Source organism: Actinia tenebrosa, unplaced genomic scaffold, assembly GCF_029948245.1.
Source record: "Actinia tenebrosa isolate PJP-AT-01 unplaced genomic scaffold, QUT_ActTen_1.0 PGA_scaffold0__85_contigs__length_37466705, whole genome shotgun sequence".
NCBI classification, from domain to species: domain Eukaryota; kingdom Metazoa; phylum Cnidaria; class Anthozoa; order Actiniaria; family Actiniidae; genus Actinia; species Actinia tenebrosa.
Genome location: NW_028292569.1, coordinates 24,998,924 through 25,019,837, shown reverse-complemented (window position 1 = coordinate 25,019,837; position 20,914 = coordinate 24,998,924). Strand labels below are relative to the sequence as shown.

General features: G+C 38.0%; 2 protein-coding genes across 2 annotated transcripts in view; both read left to right on the top strand.

Annotated features, from left to right (window-relative positions):
* The first annotated feature begins 113 nt into the window (after positions 1 to 113).
* On the top strand, positions 114 to 6,206 carry LOC116306127 (cyclin-dependent kinase 7). Its single transcript, XM_031716172.2, has 11 exons — positions 114 to 193; positions 269 to 328; positions 563 to 596; positions 1,475 to 1,542; positions 1,630 to 1,698; positions 2,586 to 2,696; positions 3,388 to 3,506; positions 4,116 to 4,302; positions 4,537 to 4,686; positions 5,058 to 5,199; positions 5,512 to 6,206. Exons 1-11 carry the CDS (start codon positions 128 to 130, stop codon positions 5,541 to 5,543), a joined length of 1,038 nt encoding a protein of 345 aa, XP_031572032.1. The 5' UTR covers positions 114 to 127; the 3' UTR covers positions 5,544 to 6,206.
* Positions 6,207 to 7,793: 1,587 nt separating this feature from the next.
* Positions 7,794 to 20,914, top strand: part of LOC116306113 (uncharacterized) — a 28,509-nt gene continuing 15,388 nt past the window's right edge. Inside the window, exons 1-17 of the mRNA XM_089037193.1 lie at positions 7,794 to 8,384; positions 8,977 to 9,095; positions 11,333 to 11,415; positions 12,233 to 12,550; positions 12,849 to 12,955; positions 13,435 to 13,720; positions 14,539 to 14,738; positions 15,137 to 15,297; positions 15,895 to 16,061; positions 16,382 to 16,456; positions 16,738 to 16,913; positions 18,053 to 18,128; positions 18,283 to 18,405; positions 18,709 to 18,968; positions 19,369 to 19,477; positions 19,896 to 20,120; positions 20,796 to 20,891. Coding sequence (XP_088893319.1) covers positions 11,340 to 11,415; positions 12,233 to 12,550; positions 12,849 to 12,955; positions 13,435 to 13,720; positions 14,539 to 14,738; positions 15,137 to 15,297; positions 15,895 to 16,061; positions 16,382 to 16,456; positions 16,738 to 16,913; positions 18,053 to 18,128; positions 18,283 to 18,405; positions 18,709 to 18,968; positions 19,369 to 19,477; positions 19,896 to 20,120; positions 20,796 to 20,891 — 2,455 coding nt within the window. The 5' untranslated portion in view covers positions 7,794 to 8,384; positions 8,977 to 9,095; positions 11,333 to 11,339. The remainder of the gene's footprint in view (positions 8,385 to 8,976; positions 9,096 to 11,332; positions 11,416 to 12,232; positions 12,551 to 12,848; positions 12,956 to 13,434; positions 13,721 to 14,538; positions 14,739 to 15,136; positions 15,298 to 15,894; positions 16,062 to 16,381; positions 16,457 to 16,737; positions 16,914 to 18,052; positions 18,129 to 18,282; positions 18,406 to 18,708; positions 18,969 to 19,368; positions 19,478 to 19,895; positions 20,121 to 20,795; positions 20,892 to 20,914) is intronic.

Genomic DNA, 20,914 nt, shown 5'->3' with positions numbered 1-20,914 from the left:
TACCATTATATTTCGTTTTTATCGTTTTACCTTTTTATTAAAATATATTTCTATAATTTTGAGTGAACCTTAGTAAACCATACACTTCTTGGGTTACCTGTGGTTGAGTTTAGTCAAACTTTCCAAGATGGAGGGCAAATCCAAGGCACATTCAAAAAGATACAAAAAGATCGATTTTTTGGGCGAAGGACAGGTAAATGCCTCAGCCCTTGCTTGCTTATGCTACATTTTACTGTACTGTATATAATTCTGTTATATTTTGCTGTAGTTTGCTACTGTTTTTAAAGCAGAAGACCAAGAAACTGGTCGAATTGTAGCTGTGAAAAAGGTGAAAGTCTTAACGTATATAATATAATCCTCAAGCCTTTCAAATATTTTATTCATTAACTTTATGTTACACAAAGCCTAGCTGTAAAATGTCTTAGTGGATAAAGTAAGGTTTATAAGATAATAAGTATTCATTCTTATTTGACATTTGTTGGACTGACATGCAGTAATGGGAACCCTGTGTTATTTTGCAAAGTGTAATTTTTTTCATATTACATTTTTTCCCCCAACTTAGATAAAACTTGGAAACAGAGCTGAAGCAAAAGATGGTGAGGGCACTTTCAATAGCTACCTGTACTGCAGCATATTCCCAACGCAGCTTAACTTGTTGGACTATTAAAACAGTATAATAATTATTATTGAACATTGTTTTATCTTCTGATTTGAGCTGCTCTGGTAATTGCTGCAATGGGTTAATAAAATATTGATGCAGAATAGGATATAAGATCCAGTTATGTTGGTAACATTAGATTGCATACCAATTGATAGGTTGCAAGCATATCTAAGAGTTAAGAGACAAAAGCATGTCAGCCATATTGGTGCTGTTCACAATGGATGCTAATAAGAAATCTTTTGTTAAATGGTACTAATGCTCCCCCGAGAGGCCACAATGATGTTGAGTGCAATTGAAGAATGAATATAGGATGTGCATGCAGACATGCAGATGAGAAGCAATCCCTAGGCCAATGTCTGGTCCATAAGCCTGCATATATGGGAGATTGTGGCCCAACTATTTTGACCACTTCCCTGGAGGGGGGGGGGGGGGGTACTCTTGCCTGTTTAGGATAGGGTCGTGTTGCTGAGCCCTCTGAACCCTGACCCTGTTCCAGAGTAAAATCACTAAAATTCATACCCTGTTCCAGAGCAAGTTATTCACTAAAAACCATACCCTTTTCCGGTATTGCAAAAATAGATACCCTGTTCCAGAGAGGAGAGGGCATGACTTCATATACCCTGTTCCAGAGTGAGCGTGATATAATTGCTGAAAACCATACCCTGTTTGGCGGCAAGTGCCTGTATAGCAAATATAGGGGAGTACCCCCTCGGGACCACTTCCTCTTTTCCTTTTCATGGATCTATGATCATGCAAATAAATGACAGCTCCCAGCTAATAAATGGTTAATGTTTTCCTCGTTTGATGTTATAGGAATCAACAGAACTGCTTTGAGAGAAATTAAGTTACTTCAAGAACTAAAGCATGACAATATCATTGGGGTAAAACATTTTGTTAAATATAAATATATTGACCACCAGATTAGCAAAAGAAATTCTAACAATTATTTATTTATTTATTATTATCAGCTTTTAGATGTATTTGGTCATAAGTCAAACATCAGTCTTGTTTTTGATTTCATGGAAACAGACTTAGAGGTATAATAATATAATATAAATGATAGAATAATATTGTGTAATGTCATCAACATCTATCCGCCTAAGAAAGTAAAGTCATATACCCTACTTAGACCCTCCTCACCATAGTAGAGTTCTGACCCTATTGTTCAATAAGGAGGTATGGATATTTGCTTAATTTTTGATTTTTTTAAGTTATTTCCCCTCTAATAAGAATAGTTTGTGCAAGGGATTCTGCCCGGGGGGGGGGGGGGGGTACCCTTGCCCGTTTAGGGTAGGGATGTGCCGCTGAGCCCTCTGAACCCTGACCCTGTTCCAGAGTAAAAATCGCTGAAATTTGTACCTGTTCCAGAGCAAGATCGCTGAAAACCCTGTTCCAGAGAGGAGAGAGCGTGATTTCATATACCCTGTTCCAGAGCGAGCATGATTTTATATACCCTGTTCCAGAGTAGAATCGCTGAAAACCATACCCTGTTTGGCGGCACATACCCGTATAGCGAATATAGGGGAGTACCCCCCGGGGGATTCTGGTAGTAGAAGTCAAATGATGTCATCATGCAAACATCCTATTCCAAAGGGTTTCCAAAAATCACAGGACAGAAAAATAATTACCATAATGATTATAGCTAAAAAGGACATTTTAAAATTTTAGTAAAATGGTGAAACTTGAAGGAAGTACTATACTGTAAGTTCAAAATTCTCCAAAATATGAATTTTTAAAAATCATAATTTTGTATGAAAACCTTTGCTTGTAGCCAAATCTTAACATGCTCTTTACCAATTAAGAAAACCTGATCGAAGCTTGTTCAAAGCCATGCATACATGTAAGAGACTGAGATTGAATCTGTAACTATGCATAATTTTAGACAAAAAAGGTATCAGTTACATGTTTTGTGTCTCTGTTGTAGGTTTTAATTAAAGACACTAGTATTGTACTTACTCCAGCAAACATCAAGAGCTTTACTATTATGACATTACAAGGTCTGGAATACTTACATTCGCACTGGATATTACATAGAGTAGGTGACGCTACAGTATTTTAAAAAAAACTTGAAACTTTCTCAATCCCTGTAATAACCTCAAGACTGATATAAGTCAGGGCTCGCAGCTAACCCACAGATTAAACCCTGAAACAACTTCTGCACTGATCAAGGACAGGTCATGGCTAACTCCCAGATCAAACACTGTGACAACCTCAGGACTGATATAAGTCAGGGCCCAGTTAACCAACGAATCAAACCTTGAAACAACTTCTGCATGCACTAATCAAGTTCAGGTCATGGCTAACACACAGATCAAAAACCTGTGACAACCTCGGGACTGATATAAGTTAGGGCATGGCTAACTCACAGATTGGACCCTGAAACAACCTCTGAGGTGATCTAAGTCAGGCACAGTTATCTCGCAGATCAAACCCTGAAACGCCCTCTAGGCTGATTTAAGTCAGGCCACATCTAACTCAAAGATGATTAAGAATTTTGCTTGTTAGATATTTTTGAAAAAAAAGAAAAAACCAGAAATCCAGTGTAAAATCCTCAAATGAAGGGAAAGACCTAACAAACTCTACTCATATGTGATGTGCAGGAATCAAACCTGAGAATTCAGAGTTGACAGGCAAGTGCTTTATGCAACCTTAAATGATTGCTAAAATAAATGATTTTGCTAATAATAATGTTGTTTATAACAGAAACTATCTGTTATTAATGACAGGATATGAAGCCTAACAATTTGCTACTAGATGAAAATGGAACTCTAAAAATAGGAGATTTTGGTTTAGCACGATCATATGGTAGTCCAACAAAGGTATACACACATCAGGTTGTTACAAGGTAAGACAAAACATATTTTTAGTTCCTTTGGCGGTTATCAGTGAAAGCCAACAGACATCTTTTATCCCTTCTGTTGATCAGTACTCTAAAAAAGTGCAAATTTTAACAATACCCTAAAACAACCTCTAGGTTGAAAAAAGTCAGGGCATGGCTAACTCACAGATTGAATCCTGAAACAACCTCTGGGCTGATCTAAGTCAGGGCACGGCTAGCTCACGGATTGAAACCTGAAACAACCTCTGGGCTGATCTAAGTCAGGGCATGGCTAACTCACAGATTGAACCCTGAAACAACCTCTGGGCTGGTCAAAGTCAGGCACGGCTAACTCACAGATTGAACCCTGAAACAACCTCTGGGCTGATCTAAGTCAGGGCACGGCTAACTCACAGATTGAACCCTGAAACAACCTCTGGGCTGATCAAAGTTAGGTTACTGCCCCCGAAACACCAAACCAAAAAACAAAAAATAAAAACAAACTGAAAAAAGCCCTGGCGCCCTTGCCCCCCACCCACCTGTGCCCCTTATTATAGAACCATTAATTGAAAATGACAATTTTTGCCCTATAAGCTTCGCCTGTACTCATTTTTTTGTTACCGCATTGCATTCCAGGTGGTACAGAGCACCAGAGTTATTATTCGGAGCCAGAATATATGGCACAGGAGTCGATATGTGGGCTGAGGGGTGTATATTAGCTGAACTTCTCTTAAGAGTTCCATTTCTTCAGGGGAGTACCGATCTAGATCAACTTAGTAAAATATTTGACACTCTTGGGACACCAAGCGAAGAAACATGGCCTGTAAGTATAGTTCATATGACTGTCCGAATAGTTTCTAAAGGGATATAAAACATGTACACATGTCTCTGTACTGTGATATAAACACACTGGGAGCTGTAGAGCATGAGAGAACCCAGCTTAAGCACATGAGGCATAGCCGAGACTTAGATCAGCCTAGAGTTTATTTCAAAGTACTAATAAAATTTGAAGGGTATATCAATGAAAGTAAAGCAAATAGTTTTCTGTTCTTCCCAGGGTGTGTCATCTTTACCAGATTATGTCCAGTTCAAATCCTCTCCTGGAATTCCTCTAAAGGATATCTTCTTCGCTGCTGGTGATGACTTACTGGACTTGCTGGACAGATTACTGGACTGTAATCCAAATGGTAGAGTCAATGCTACCCAGGTAAGGGACTATTCATTCAAATTGAAAGTTAGTTTCAATGTTTGAAATTTTCCAGAGTTCGCTTAGGAAAGACAAATAGCTCAATTCTTTTATATCTCCAAATAGACCTCTTTGCCTTGTATTGGGCCTTCCCCCCCGCCCCGCCCATTTCAGACCACTTGGCGGGCGTTTCCTAGAGCATCATTTATTTTTAAAAACGTTTGCGCATGAAAAGAAACATAAACTCAAATAAAGAATCTTCTTAAGAGAATGATACGCTGTCTGAAATGGGAAAACCTTACAGTTACGTAGAACGGATTTCGTACGAGTTTGCCCCTTCTCCATCTCACACAAAAAACGCCTTATTTGCTTTTTTTTTTTGTTTTGTCTAGGCGCTAAAAATGCCGTATTTTTCGAACAAGCCGGCTCCAACACCGCCAAAATTCTTACCAAGACCGAAAAATTCTGCTAAAGATAAAGAAGACGAGAAGCCTGTTAAACGAAAGTTGAGTTCAGGGGCAGATGGAGATAAAGGTAAGAGCAGCTATGATCCTTCTTCGAAGGGACCTCAAATTATATAGATCACCGTACCACCTACCACAACACGGTCCAAAATACTGCTATTCGCCTGCAATTTCTGCAATGAGGCATGGTCTTATTGGGCGACCTCAAGAAAAGTTGTTCTGTAGATTTTTGTTGGGAAGGGTTTGGCGTAGTGTAGGTACGGAATCGAGGTAGGGAACAGTCCGTAAATCTGCCTCTCCCTCCTCGGGTGGGAGAGATTTAGCATGAAAAGTTCCGTGGACAAACACGGAGTCTAAAGAATCTTAATGGTTTTATTTTTAGTGCACGGTTTGGCGAAGAAGTTGATGTTTTAGTTCACTGGCATATTACCCTGACTCAGAAAACAATTGACGACAAGTAGAAATTGGTCAGTGAGATAGCTCTAACAGAACATGCCTCGCATTTCATGTGTAAATACAACACTTTTGTATTTAGCTAGAGCAGGTTTTGTATGAATGGGAATGGTATGCTACCGTGTTTGTAATATGTCTATTCTAATTCAAGCGTTGTAATTGGATGGTGTGAGTTTAGCGCCCTTTCATTGGCCGAAAATAATAAGCCATTATAGTGCCACAAAACTATACCTTATATGGTTCTTACTCATTCAAGCATCGTGATTGGATGGTGTGAGTTTCGCTCCCTTTCATTGGCCGAAAATATAAAGCCATTTTAGTGCCACAAAACTATACCTTATATGGTTCTTACTTATTCAAGCATTGTGATTGGATGGTTTGAGTTTCTCTCCCTTTCATTGGCCGAAAACAAAAAGCCATTTTAGTGCCACAAAACTATGCCTCATATCGTTCTTACTCATTCAAGCGTTGTGATTTGAGGGTGTGAGTTTCGCGCCCTTCTTTGGCCGAAATACCGCATGTACGTCATTCTTACTTATAAAAGATCTGCTTTCACAAATCTAAAGCAATCAGTATGTTAACTTTATTGAATTTATAATTGCCAAAGAAAACTGTCCTCTACAAGTTTGCCTTGAACTTAATAACTGCTAGATTTCATTATAACTGTCTTCATTGCTGTTATAATCTTCTTCTTCTTCTTCTTCTTCTTCTTCTTTTTTTTTTTTTTTTTTTTTTTTTTTTTTCTGCCACTTTACTTGGAAAATTATGACATTATCATTATATCATCATCGCTATTATAAACACCGTTATCTTTAGTTTGCCTCTTCTTTTCTTTGAGATCTGAGTCAAGTTTTCCTCTCCAGCCTCCGGCAAAATGCGAGTCATTCATATTTTAGTTTGAAAGCTACTTTTGACAGAAGTCCTCAAAAACTTACGTTGCGCTAATCGCCATAGCCAGACGTAGATCAGCCCAGAGATTGTTTCAACGTTCAATAGTTTGTCCCCATTTATTTTGATATTCATTTTTGACAGAATCCTTATCGTATATCGTATGGCCTGTAGAACCTATTAACGCTCACTTCAGCAGGAGTTCTTACGTGTTTTGCATTTCAATTTCCGTCGGTATTCTAAAAAAAATATCCCAAGGTTATTATGCCCTCACTATTTATACATTATCCTAATTACTATGTAGCCCAGAGTTTTTATTTTCACAATAACATTTATACTCGTTTTTTTAGTTTGCTATATTTATGAAACAATTTCTTATTCAGGGTAAAAAAAAAAAAAAGAAAGAAAGAAAAGAACTTCCAAATGGCGTTTTCATAACACGTGCATTGTGATTGGCTACTTGGTTTTGCTGTGCTTCGTGATTGGTTGGGAAAGGAAGCCATTTGACAATAACGGTTTCAAGCGCCTTTTTGCGCGCATTAAAAATTATTTACAATAGAGAGTTTTAGATTTACGTTTACGACAAACGTGAAACATCAGTTGACAATTTAAAAATTATTTTAAATAGCTTAAAAAGAATTGCAAATAAAGTCCAAGTAGTAGAAAAACAAAAGAATATTTGTCTTTGGTGAGAAGGTTTGTAAAAGGCAAAATAAAGTACAGGAAAACGATGAAAACGTGGTCACGTTTGCCGTTTGCGGGGAGAAAAAAAGTCAATCTAAAACTCTCTAATGAAATATCTTTTTCGTCAGTTCTTCCTTTTTAAATCTTTTTTTAGAAGGGAAAAGAAGAAGAGATCAAAATGCAGTTATAAAAAAGCATTAAATACACATAAACGAGAAAAAGCAAATTTCACTTGAATAACTGACGAACTGTAAAAATCATGTTGAAGTTGCAGCAAGGTTGTATAGTAAATTATGTTTTTGTCACTGACTTTTTAGTCTTAATGAGAGGTTTTATCTGTTGAGAAACAGTCTTCGGACAATCTTTCTAAAAATAATAAAAAAACCTCGCTAGTGTTTTTTTTTTTTTTTTTTTTTTGATTAAATCATGATTGCATAAAAAAATCAGTGATAAAAACTATTATTTACTATTTAACTTTCCAATTAATTTGTAGACGTTTGATTTATAGAATTAAGCAAATGGTGCTTCTATTTGTACCAGCATTCTATTCTGTTTAGTAATACTAATTTCAATTTTCTTCCCGACCATAAGACGATGAAAAAAAAAAGCTTTATAACATTGGCAGGTAGTTGGCCAATCCAAAGAGAGCAGACAAAAGCGACCGACCAATCAGCGAAAGAGCAACTAAACAACGTCATTTTAATATATTAAATACGCGCGTGAGAATTAGATTGGAAAAAAAGTCTTTTTAGATCGAAACGAAACTGTCAGTATTGATGTGAAACGAGATTGAATAGATATCGTTAAGTAATATTTCTGCATATATTCCCTAAGTCGGTAAGTCACCAATTAGACCATAAATTGAGAGGGAAACGTTGTGACAGACAGAAGTGACAGCTATTTACCAAGGTCAGTATTAAGATAAATGATCATTTTGTGTTAATTTTAACTTTGGGAATCGGTTTTATGATTTTATCTAGGCATCAATTATAAAATTTGCTGTTAAGTTTGAGAATCCAGTGTGAATAAACGAAAAAACGAGAAAAAGAAAGAACTAGAAAGGAAGAAGAGAGAGAGAGAGAGGGAGAGGGGCGGAGAGAGAGAGCGAGCTAAAATTATGACACTTTTAATGAGAAAATAAGGATCCCGTGCAACAGCAAAGTCATACTTAAACTTAAAATCAAGTTGTTTCTTCTCAGACATATTCAAACGGGTCACTAACTAAACAAGGTAAGGTTAATAACCGCTAAGTATTCAATATCTTAGTAAAAAGACACTCGAGGATATAAAAGCTCTTTGATTTTCGAGGCTATTTTGACTCGATTGATATTTTTGGATGTGATGACAGATTTTTTCGTGAATCTCGATATTATAAAAGCGAGCTAAATGTCGATATTATAAAAACGAGCTAAATTTCATTTCTAGTATTGTTGTATTTTCCCAAAAATCTATCTTGTATTGCTTGAGAACGAGTGTATGTGCGGAAAGCTAGGAGAAAAAATTCAAACTGTAAATAAATGCATACTCCTAAGCTGTGCCCTGAATCCGCGACGGTATAGCTAAATGAGAAAACAAGATATAAGGAAAGTATTGTTCCGTGCGAAGATTTCTGACGCTGGTTCAGCAGACTAGCACCCCCAGATATAAATACTGATATAAATGCAGATAACGTTCTCAGTTTCATTAGCTAGATATCCTTGTCAGTCCATACACTGAACCATCATGATCTACACAATCTCATTTCACCGTCATTTCTTTTAAAAAGGCTTCCTATATATAATACTAAACTTAAAATTAATTTAGTTGGATGCATTCTTTGTAGCTACGCTCAGCTCACACACACAAAAAAAGAGAAGACATTCATTTTGTAAAGGAAATAATCAGCAAAAAGAAAGAAAATCGGCCTGGTTTCGTTTGGAAGGCCGCTCCTAATCTCCAAAGGTAACGCGATATTTTCTTTTTTCCTTTATTATGTTAAGGAGCTTAGATAAATTAGATAGATTAAATCTGGTTTTAATCATGGATTGTACTCCATTAAATTCTTTCCAGATAACAGTGCTAACGAAGCGATAGAGTATAGCCCATCAAAATAGCTTTTTTTCTCTTTCTTTTTTCTTTGTTTCTTTTCTCAGTTTTCCTTTCTTTTTCTTTGATCCTTCTTTCTTTACTTTGGTTTCTTTGTCTCTCTTATCTTTTGAGTTCTTTTAACGTTCACGCGTCATCGAGTCCCCACACTGACTGTGCTGTGCACGCAGAAGGGACGCAGCAAACACAATCTGTCCAAATTAATCACACTAGTAGACTAGTTATCTAGTAACGTAGGAAAATCTTCAATGCGGGGGTGATCTACATTATAATACCACACCCAATACACTTGTAAAAACTCTTTTAAATTATTTGAGGTCGTGCATGCCTATCTGTCGAAAAACATACCACCTGTCTGACAGAGAATAAATGATCCTATACAAAAACACATCAAATGAACCATCCTCGACAAAAACCAATATTTCAAGCTTGTGCTTTTTGAATTTTTTCCAACGTACTCCATTCTTTGTCCGACTTTGCTTATAATGAATCCGATATTTAATATTGTACCTTATACTTTCAATTAGCAATGTTCAACATTCGACGGTTTTCCATATTTAATGTGAAAGTTAAAGGTTTCTTAGTGAAATCGTGGACAACCTCTCGATTGCTTTTTTTTCCATTTCAAGTAAGGTATTCAGGTAACCATTGATCCTTGGTGACCTTTCTAATTTGCGCACGCGATGAAGAGCTTCGAACGGCTAGAAAAACTTGAGTGTAGTAGTGAGAAAATCGTCTGAAATGGGCACAAATGTGTTGTGTTGTGTTGTGTTGTGTTGTGTTGTGTTGTGTTGTGTTGTGTCGTGTCGTGTCGTGTTGTGTTGTGTCGTGTCGTGTCGTGTCGTGTCGTGTCGTGTCGTGTCGTGTCGTGTCGTGTCGTGTCGTGTCGTGTCGTGTCGTGTCGTGTCGTGTTGTGTTGTGTAAGAACATAGAAATAATTTACCATCATCGATGGAAAATAAAAGGAAAAAGCAAAAAAATAAGCTAAATCTACTTAGAAATTACGTCCTGCTGTATGGATTACTTCAACTCAATAAACGGTCACCGAAACGTGATCTTTACTAGAGGTCTCGCCCCATCCCCTTTTACAGGTGCGTAAAACAATAGCAACATTAAGAATAATATTGGTTTTTTCTTCCTGCGACTGACAGCAAACACTATGACCACGTTTTCATAACTTCCCTTATATTTTACTTTACCTTTTGCAAACCTTCTCACCATAGACAAGAATTATTTTATTAATCTATTACATGAAGATGGTTTTGATTCTTTTTACTAACATATTCTGAAGAATTTTGTACTTTTCAACTGACGTTTCACGCTTGCCGTAAATGCGATGTTTTTAAAAATATATCATATATTCACGTGTGTCCTTAAGGAGACAGCTGGAGGCGGGCTTTAGATGGCGTTAGGAAACAATTTGTGGTTAAGTAGTCTCGAGTAGGTATTCTTTCTATTTTTTCAATTGTTTGACTTCTCATTTATGTGCAAGAAAACACGAGAAAAAGTCCAAAAAGTCGGTAAATAATTGAACAAAAGTTAACCACATTGAAAACTAGAAAATTCAAAAGAGGGGAACACAGCCTCGAATATAGTATGCTTGACTGGCTAAGGGATATTTCATAGACGAAGAAAAACAAGTTCGTTTTCATAGGAGGAATTTAGTGCCAAAGTTGACACAAAAAACCCTGCTCATCTTGTCATAACATACAGTCAATGTCATTAACGTTGTCCACCGAAAAAAGACATTTACATATTTATACATTTAGACATTTAGATTAAAAGAAACACCACGTGTTTCCTTGAACGTTCTAGCATAAAACAAACGCTGAAATACCATTCTCCATCTTAAATCCTTACTAAATGGTCGGAGCATTCTGGATTTTCGATTCACGAGTTGAATTTGTTACATTTAAAGATCAGGCTGACGCACACGAGGCAAAGAATACATAATGAAACACGTGATATTTCTTTTAGTCTAAATGTGTAAATGTGTAAATGTCTTTTTTCGGTGGACAACGTTAATGACATTGACTGTATTAGGTGATTAGCCGGTTTAATTCATAAAACTTTTTTACTTACTAAATCATTAGGCTGACAATGAGGGAACAAGATATTTTTGCTCTTCTCGTCACTGTTCTTTTGGTGGTTTCTTCAAGCAACTCATTACAAAACAGTAAGTAGTTTAGCCAATTAGAACTTTAAAATTATCTTCAATATAGTCTCTCTGTTTTGTTTTGTTTTGTTTTGTTTTTGTTTTTGTTTTTATATGTATATCTTTACACGTTTTGTTCATTTGATAGCTAATCAGTTTGATTTTCGATAGTCCAGCAGTTTGTTTACTCAATGCCCTCTTTCTACTACAGTAGTTTGAATTGTTTACATATTTGTGTGTGTTTATAAAAGAGCTTTTTCCCTGCTCCATTCAGTAACCCAGAAGTCAGAAAGTGACGAAAGCACAAAAAGTGTGAAGAGAAGAACGAGCATATCTCGCGTTGTTTAGGCGCTTTCTAAGTTCTACATTATGACAATCCAGAGGGCCACGTGTTAGTTAACTCTCTGGGTTAATTGTGTCACCCTCCTTAAATAAAGTTTATTGTATTGTATCGTATCGTATCGTATCGTATCGTATCGTATCGTATCGTATCGTATCGTATCGTATCGTATCGTATCGTATCGTATCGTATCGTATCGTATCGTACAATCAATCAATGAAACAGTAATGATGAAAAGGTAAATTATACACCGTGAAAAGATGAAAAAACGTACTGACGTTTCGGACCTCTTTTAAGACCTCTTTTACTCCGACGAAGGACTAGCGTCCGAAACGTCAGTAAGTTTTTTCATCTTTTCACGGTGTATAATTTACCTTTTCATCATTACTGTTTCATTAGAAACACCGACGCAGCTCACACTAGTTTTTAGCTAGTTATATCTTATCAATGAATCAATGTATCATCAATGATCTGTACTGTCTTTTTACTTAATTACAGGTATTCGTTTAATCCATGGTGTAACTCCCAACCAAGGCTTTATAGAAATTCAGCGAGGCAACCTCACCCTAACAGTATGCAGTCAAGAGTGGAGCGAGAAAGAGTCAGCGGTCGCATGCAGAATGCTAGGCATGCGCGGTGAGGCATCACCGTGGTTCAACCTGAAAGCATTCCACAGTCAATACGCAACTGAATTCTTTGGAAGATGTCATTGCAACGGTAGCGAAAAATCATTGCTTGATTGTCAATACGATGTTGGGGGTATCTGTTTTCGTCCATTCATGGAGAGAAGAGCCATTTCTTGCGGATATCCTTCGGGTAAGGGTTTAGCACAGTTTACGTTTAGTGTTCATAAGTGATGACAGTGGCGAAGAGTTGGAGGGGCGAGCGCGCGCGTAGTTAGGCGCGAAAATTTCCCGCCAAAACCACAGGGACTCCATCAACACTTAGCATCGTTTGATCTGAACAGGAATAGGGCACAGGGCTCTCCAGTTATCCTGTTATTGAGCAAAGAAAATGCGCGCGCCACTTCCAGATCCTTCCAAGAGGAATCTTGGAATCTCGCAACGATCCCTGTCATATCGAATCAATCATTTAAAATCCTTTTTTTGTACAGTTCGAGTGGACTATTCCAATGTTACCAATCAATCGAGTATTGCCAAAGGATCTTCACCGCTGCTGGCTCTTGATGATGACCCAAGCTCGTGTTTTCACTCAAACATGGTAAGTCATGTGCAGTATTAAAGAATTGAGAGTCAGGGAGGTAATCTACAATCTTGGTTCAGTTGAAAGCTAAACACGCGCTTACAGCTTAGGAGAACCACGGAGCTATTAATCAGATGAAAAATATATTCGGTTTTTAGATGAATGATATTGCTGTTGTCGGTAATGGTGGTGTAGATGATGATGATGATGACGATGTTGTTGTTTTTGATGATTATGATGATGACGACGTTGATGATGATAGTGATGATAATAGTTATTATGGGGATGAGATTGATGAGGTTTATAGTGTATGATGTTAATGTGAATGATGATGGTGAAGATGTTTGTGATGGTGGTGGTGATAGTGATGATGGTGGTGATGTTGGTGGTGATCTACCGACCCAAAGTGACTAGAACACTTACATCAACCAATCACAATTCTCAAAGTATTACTATAACCTTTTAATTATTAAGCCAATTTCCTTTTTCTTTTTCAGGAAAGGAATCCATGGATTGAGTTGAAATTAAGAAAGAAAACCTACATCCACACTTTGACAGTGTTTGTGGGGAAAGAAGATAACACGACTCAAACGAAATTCAAAACAAACGTCACGTTGTACGACGGGAACACATGGGAATCTATTTATTGTAACGTAAGCACGAGGAACTCTAGGCAACAAACGATAAAGTGCGACTTGGATTTTAAGACTGATGCTGTTAGAGTTGGCTTGATAGGAGAGAATGTGTCGTTATCATTATGCAGACTGGATGTGTTCGCTTTTGGTAAGAAAATTTGTTTGTTTGTCTTTTCTATCTTTCGTTTCGTTTTGTTTCGTTTTATACTACTCGGTTTGGTTGCGTTTCGTTTCGTTTCGTTTTATTTCGTTTTATACTACTCGGTTTGGTTGCGTTTCGTTTCGTTTTATTTCGTTTTATACTACTCGGTTTGGTTGCGTTTCGTTTCGTTTCGTTTTATTTCGTTTTATACTACTCGGTTTGGTTGCGTTTCGTTTCGTTTTATTTCGTTTTATACTACTCGGTTTGGTTGCGTTTCGTTTCGTTTCGTTTTATTATAGTTTGTTTCGTTCCCACATTTTGTTATGATTTCGTTTTATTTTATTTTATTTTATTTGGTTTGGTTGCGTTTCGTTTCGTTTAATTATAGTTTGTTTCGTTCCCACATTTTGTTATGATTTCGTTTTATTTTTTTATTCTATTTGGTTTGGTTGCGTTTCGTTTCGTTTTATTTTAGATTGTTTCGTTCCCACATTTTGTTATGATTTCGTTTTATTTTTTTATTCTATTTGGTTTGGTTGCGTTTCGTTTCGTTTTATTTTAGTTTGTTTCGTTCCCACATTTTATGATTTTGTTTTACTTTTTTATTCTTTTTGGTTTGGTTGCGTCTCGTTTTATTTTAGTTTGTTTCGTATCCATATCTTGTTATGATTTCGTTTATTTTGTTTCGTTTCGTTTTTTGTGTGTTCGTGTGTGTGAATTGATCAATGCTGCAGCGCTGTGTCTCGTGATTCATCCCTTCTGCCTTAATCTACTCAGTAGAATACATTGATACATACACTATCCTATCTTTATCTTCTTTAAAGATTCCTGGAAAGATGCGCACGGTGTTTTAAATTATCGATGGAATCAGTACATCTCTCCTAACGAAAGTTCTATTCTAAAATTCAACTATTTGTTGGACAAGACTCCTGACATCTCATCTCAGGGGTTGCCTACATTTGAATTCAAATATTTCCCTTATACGTTACATGGTGACACTATTAAACAGACTGGCTTTTTAATGGTAAGAATTACAGCTGAATTAGTAAGTCTTTTCTTGGATTTTATTTTTATGATGAATTTTTCCTCCTCCGCCTCCGCCTCCTCCTCCGCCTCCGCCTCCTCCTCCTCCTGCGCCTCCGCCTCCTCCTCCTCCTTCTTCTCCTCCTCCTCCTTCTTCTCCTCCTCCTCCTCCGCCTTCTCCTCCTCTTTCTTCTTCTTCTTCCTCTTCTTCTCCTGTTAGTTCTTCTTCTTCTACTACTCCTTCTACTCCTTCTATTCCTTCTTCTCCTCCTTCTCTTCCTCCTTCTCCTCCTTCTCTTCCTCCTTCTCCTCCTTCTTTTCCTTCCTTCATTATTGTCTTCTACTTTTCCCCACCCTATTTTCCCTCTGTTTTAAATATCTTCCTTTTCATTGCTCCAGGTTTCTGATCAAGGACAGTACACTATTGGCGTCAGTGAATGCGCTGAAAACTGTGAAGTGTGGATACGAAGAGTTGAGGAGCCAGGAATGGATGAGAGAGGGAGCGATGACGACTTGATAATCAAAGTTGAATCAACAACATTTCATGATAACATAAAAATGTAAGGAAAAAATACCAGGTATATATAATACACACACACAAGTATATCAAAACTATGGATATCATGTCTAATATTGTTTTCAGTAAGCCCCACTGATAGACAACTTGAAAAAATGTCAGGAAAAATATCTATATAAATATATAGGTATAATAGATCTTGAATTGCCAAAAAAAATTGTCGAATTACTTTCTTTTGAAAGGGTATACATAATCTTGGTGTGCAGCAAAAACATGTCCAACATCTAAAATTTGATTTCTGTGCCTTGTTTTCTGAATTTTGAGAGATTTTTTATTTTGGAAAATTTGGAACCGGGCATAGTTGGACTGGACTGGACGTCGGTTAAGTGGATCGCGGATCGATAAAACTTTTTAACACCGAATTTGCGGCTTTTATCCTATTAATTTGATTATAATATTCATAACTAGTAATTTTATGCTGGAATTTTTCAAAAAAAATCAAATCAAAAATCAAAAATCACTGATTCTAGGTCATCGACTCGAAATTCCGCGCATTCCAAATTCCAATCAATGAACGCTGGATTTCGTGTACTCCAGATTCACTTACAAGAATTAGGTAAAATATTATCTTTTCGTTCAGGATGCCGAAGGATAACAAGAAGGTTACGTTGAGCAAATGTTTCCTGTACTACATGGAAGTCTACATGACATCACCCTTTAATGGTGGACTTGGCATCGTGTACAGCACTCCTCATGATCACAACCCACAAACCATCCCTTCATCCATTCTTTACTCGGTAAAGCCAGGTAAGCAACGATAGCTTTTATCATTAGTGAGTAGCACTGAGGAGAGGGGTGGGGGGCAACATCGCTTCTGCAAGTGATGTCATGGTTTCCATAAATGACGAGTAAGAATCAATTAAGGGTAGCGTAGAATTAGTGCACTCGTCTCTCACCTCTTAATTCCCAAACTCGGTATCAAATGTGAGTAGTCTTTGTGTGGTCTCCCTTGATTTGGAGGATTTTCTCAGGGTTTTACTCAGTTTTCCTCCTGCAAATCCAACACGTTAATTCGATCTGTGAGGTAGCTGTGCCTTGAAATATTTATCGATTTTACTTCTTACAAGGTGTTAGAGACCTTCAGTTCGACGTGGAGAACTCGAGCACACGAGTAGGTCTTGGGTCAAACTTTACGATCAAAGGTATGTTCGATAGAAGTTTCCTGATCTGGTAGAATATATAAAAAGCTGTTATGTAAGACTATTGGCATACTACGAGTCCTTGATTATAGCTTTTTGTTCATCCGCTTTCATCAGTTAAGCCTGCGATTCTTTTTGTCTGCACGGAGACGAATCAATCTCATTCCCAGAGCCGTTATTTCTTACTCTTTCTTACTGCGCATGCGGAAACGAGATTGGAAACGAAGGCCATAATTATCTTTACTGCGCACGCTGCGAATCCACATTATTTTCCATCTCCTCAGCTTCGTACAAGTTCTGCTGCAGAGGTCTCATCTGTCCTTCCTGTCCAGTCGTTCTAAAGTTACTCGCGTTTGGTAAGACTGTGACAGTCAATGAAAAATTGGAAATGAACTGTTCGGCATACAACTGGACGTATGACTTTGAGATAGATGTCAAGCCTGGGAATTATAGTGTAGAGGTAATTTTTTCCTTCGATTGATTTTTTTATTCTTAATTTAATTTAATTTTTTCTTCTTTCCCTCCCTCCCTCTCTTTCTTCCCTCCGTCCCTCCCTTCCCTTTCTACCCTTCCATCCTTTTTTGCTTGCTTGCTTGCTTGCTTGCTTGCTTGCTTGCTTGCTTGCTTGCTTGCTTGCTTGCTTGCTTGCTTGCTTGCTTGCTTGCTTGCTTGCTTCCTTGCTTGCTTGCTTCCTGCTTCTTGCTTCCTTGCTTCCTTGCTTGCTTGCTTGCTTGCTTGCTTGCTTCCTTGCTGGTTGCTTGCTTCCTTGCTTGCTTGCTTCCTTGCTTCCTTGCTTCCTGCTTCCTTGCTTCCTTGCTTCCTCGTGCTTCCTTGCTGTCCTTGCTTCCTGCTTGCTTGCTTGCTTGCTTCCTTGCTTCCTTGCTTTCCTTGCTCCTTGCTTCCTTGCTTCTGCTTCCCTTGCTTCCTTGCTTCCTTGCTTCCATTGCTTCCTTGCTTCCTTGCTTCCTTGCTTCCTTGCTTCCTGCTTCTGCTTCTCTGCTTGCTTGCTCTGTTGCTTCCTTGCTTCTTGTTGCTTGCTCTTGCTTGCTTGCTTCCTTGCTGCCTTGCCTTGCTTCCTTGCTTCCTTGCTTCCTTGCTTCCTTGCTTCCTTGCTTCCTTGCTCCTTGCTTCCTTGCTTCCTTGCTTCCTTGCTTCCTTGCTTCCTTGCTTCCTTGCTTGCCTTGCTTCCTTGCTTGCTTGCTTGCTTGCTTGCTTCCTTCCTTGCTTCCTTGCTTCCTTGCTTCCTGCTTGCTTGCTCCTTGCTTCCTTGCTTGCTTGCTTGCTTGCTTGCTTGCTTGCTTGCTTCCTTGCTTCCTTGCTTGCTTGCTTCCTTCCTTGCTTGCTTCCTTGCTTGCTTGCTTCCTTGCTTCCTTGCTTCCTTGCTTGCTTGCTTCCTTGCTTGCTTGCTTCCTTGCTTGCTTGCTTGCTTGCTTCCTTGCTTCCTTGCTTGCTTGCTTCCTTGCTTGCTTGCTTGCTTGCTTGCTTCCTTGCTTCCTTGCTTCCTTGCTTCCTTGCTTCCTTGCTTCCTTGCTTCCTTGCTTCCTTGCTTCCTTGCTTCCTTGCTTCCTTGCTTCCTTGCTTAACCTTCTTTCCTCGCAGATAATCTACTCACTTGAAGGCCACTTACTAGTTTCGCCTCGAAGAAGAACAGTGATTGAATCAGTAGAAGTCTCTGGTGAGTTCTATACTGAAGTGAGCGATGCGAGCATGCGTACCTATGCTCAAGGGCGGGTCCTGGAGGGGTAACGAGGCACCTAATACCTAATTACAGTAAATTCCATAATTAAAAATATCAAAGTTTGAGTTATTTTTTATTCATTTCGTTTTAGCTTCTGTTTCTTATCGATGTGGTTTTCATAACGGCTTGTGTGATGGCTGGCAAATCTCTTCTGAAACATCAAACTGGAGACCTGCTTCAAGCTTGAATGTTTCTTGCCAACTCGAGAAACAAAGTAAGTCCTTCTTGAACCGTATAAACTTTTACTCTTTAAGTAGCGGATCCAGGGGTGGTCGGCAGCCGCCGAGCGCACGCGTTTTGGCGCGAAATGTTCCCGCCAAAACCAAAAGAACTCCATCAATACGAGCTACTTAGAGACAAACTAGTTGTGGATGGCTTTTTTCCTAATGTTATTAAAAAAAAAAAATGGTATTATTTAAAAACATGGATGAAGTGGAAAACTAAACTTTAGGAGGAAGGACCACCAGATGCTACTTTTGTTGACGCCATCTTTTCTCTCTTTTCTCTCTTTTTCAAGTTCCTTTCATGGCAGTTACGACACCTGGAGAAGCCGTTCTATGGTCCCCACAGTTGCCGTGGAACCCTACTTACAAGAAAATTAGTTTCTGTGTAGAGTTTTCCTATCTTCTTCCTACGAACTCCACCTCTCGTCTTGAGGTTTACAGCCATTCTAACAGAATTTCAGATGATAAGGTACTGCGATGGACGATGTCAGGTTATCACGGTATAAGTTGGGGAAGAGCAAGGATACCTGTGAGATCAGAAGAACCCTTCAAGGTATGCTTTACAGCAGAAACTTGTTATAACAGACACTAAAGCAGCTCAGGTGAAAAAATATTTTTTTGTCGATACCCTGAAACAACCTTTGGGCTATTCAAAGTCAAAGATCGAATTGGAATTTAGCTTGTTAGGTTTTACGGAGCGAATAAAGATTCTTAAATGAATAGTCCAAGCGGTGCCATGATAGGACTCTTACACTAATTTCCACCCGGGGGTCAAAACGAGATAATTTACTTCCCTTCCTTTCCTTTCCTTCCCTTCCCTTCCCTTTCCTTTCCTTTCCTTCCCTTCCCTTCCTTTCCATTCCCTTCCCTCCCTTCCCTTCCCTTCCCTTTGGTGGAAGGCCACTGAATGGAGTGCGATCGATCGATCGATCGATTGATTGATTAATTTTTAGGTGTTATTCAAAGGCATCTCGGCTGCAAATGATACCATTGCCCTTGCTGTGAAAAACTTCCAGTTTAATGCTGAGGATTGCGAATTGCTGCCTGTCTTCGCTAAACCAGGTATGATTAGAATTAAGGTGTGTTAATCGTATTGAGGCGGAAGAACCTAAAGCAGAATCACAATCATCATCATCATCATCATCTTCATCATCATCCACCATCACCACTATTATCATCATCATCATTAATACCAACCCTAGTAATCATCATCATCATAATCGGATTAGCAACATTTTTGTCATCATCATTATTATCAACCTCGTCATCACCATCATCACCATCATCATCATCATCATCATTACCATCAATACCATTGTCATCATTACCACCACTATTATCACCATCTTCATCGCCATCACCATTATCGCCATCATCATGATCATTGTCATGATTAGCAACATGATCAGCAACATGGTCAACAACGTGGTAATGCCAATTTCTTTATATTTAAATAACAGTAATATTTCTAACCTGACAGGATTTCGCTGCAAAACCAACCAATTCAAGTGTGACAACGGCCAGTGTGTCGATAAAACATACAGGTGTAATGGAATCCTTGATGGCTGTCTGGATGGATCAGACGAAACAGGATGCATTTGTCGTTCTAGTTACTTCAGGTGTTCAGATGGAACATGCATTAAGTACACTAAACTCTGCAATGGAATCGAAGACTGTCGAAATGGAGAAGACGAGATTCACCGTGGTGCGTGCTGAAGAAAATATTTATTATGGATTTAATATCAACAAGAGGAAATAAACTAAAAGAAGGAATCTCTGGTATTCCATGCTTGTAACCATCATAGGCACCGTTTGATGCTATTTTTAGAATCATATTTGTCATCGTTTGTTTATCTGCACGCGCATTCTGCGCACGCTCTATGCAATATGCACGTGTAGAAAAACAAACAATCAAATGAATGATTCTAAAAATAGCATCAAAGATTCTAAAAATAGCATCAAAGATTCTAAAAATAGCATCAAAGATTCTAAAAATAGCATCAAAGATTCTAAAAATAGCATCAAAGATTCTAAAAATAGCATCAAAGATTCTAAAAGTAGCATCAAAGATTCTAAAAATAGCATCATATCTCTTGATATCAACTTTGACAATCGATAGAATACGTCATTTATTGGTTTGCAGTAATTCCCAAGGAAGTAAAATAACAAAAGCTATGGCCACCATGTTGGAAAATATAACGGAAAAAATCATTTAAGAAAATCTTTAGTCAAATTCTTCCAACATGGCGGCTATGACGTCATGTGCAAACGAAGAACGCTTAGTGCTTAGTTCAGTTTAATCTAAGAAAAATCTAATATTTAACGAAATAATTTCTTTTTTTCCGATGTCTCAAAAAATAATATATTACGTTATATTTAGAAATCAAATGCCCTGGTTTTGAATGTTTTGACGGGACCTGTGGTCCTGAACCTTGCGCCTTCAACAAAACATGTGAAGATGGTTTGTCTCTGTACAGTAAGTAGTGCGATTAAGTTATT

Bases quoted from the DNA above. Each gene is read 5' to 3' on its own strand.
- LOC116306127 (XM_031716172.2), top strand. From the start codon at position 128: ATGGAGGGCAAATCCAAGGCACATTCAAAAAGATACAAAAAGATCGAT. The intron at 1,543-1,629 runs GTAAAACATTTT...TATTATTATCAG, and splicing joins AGCATGACAATATCATTGGG to CTTTTAGATGTATTTGGTCA. The intron at 2,697-3,387 runs GTAGGTGACGCT...TATTAATGACAG, and splicing joins CGCACTGGATATTACATAGA to GATATGAAGCCTAACAATTT.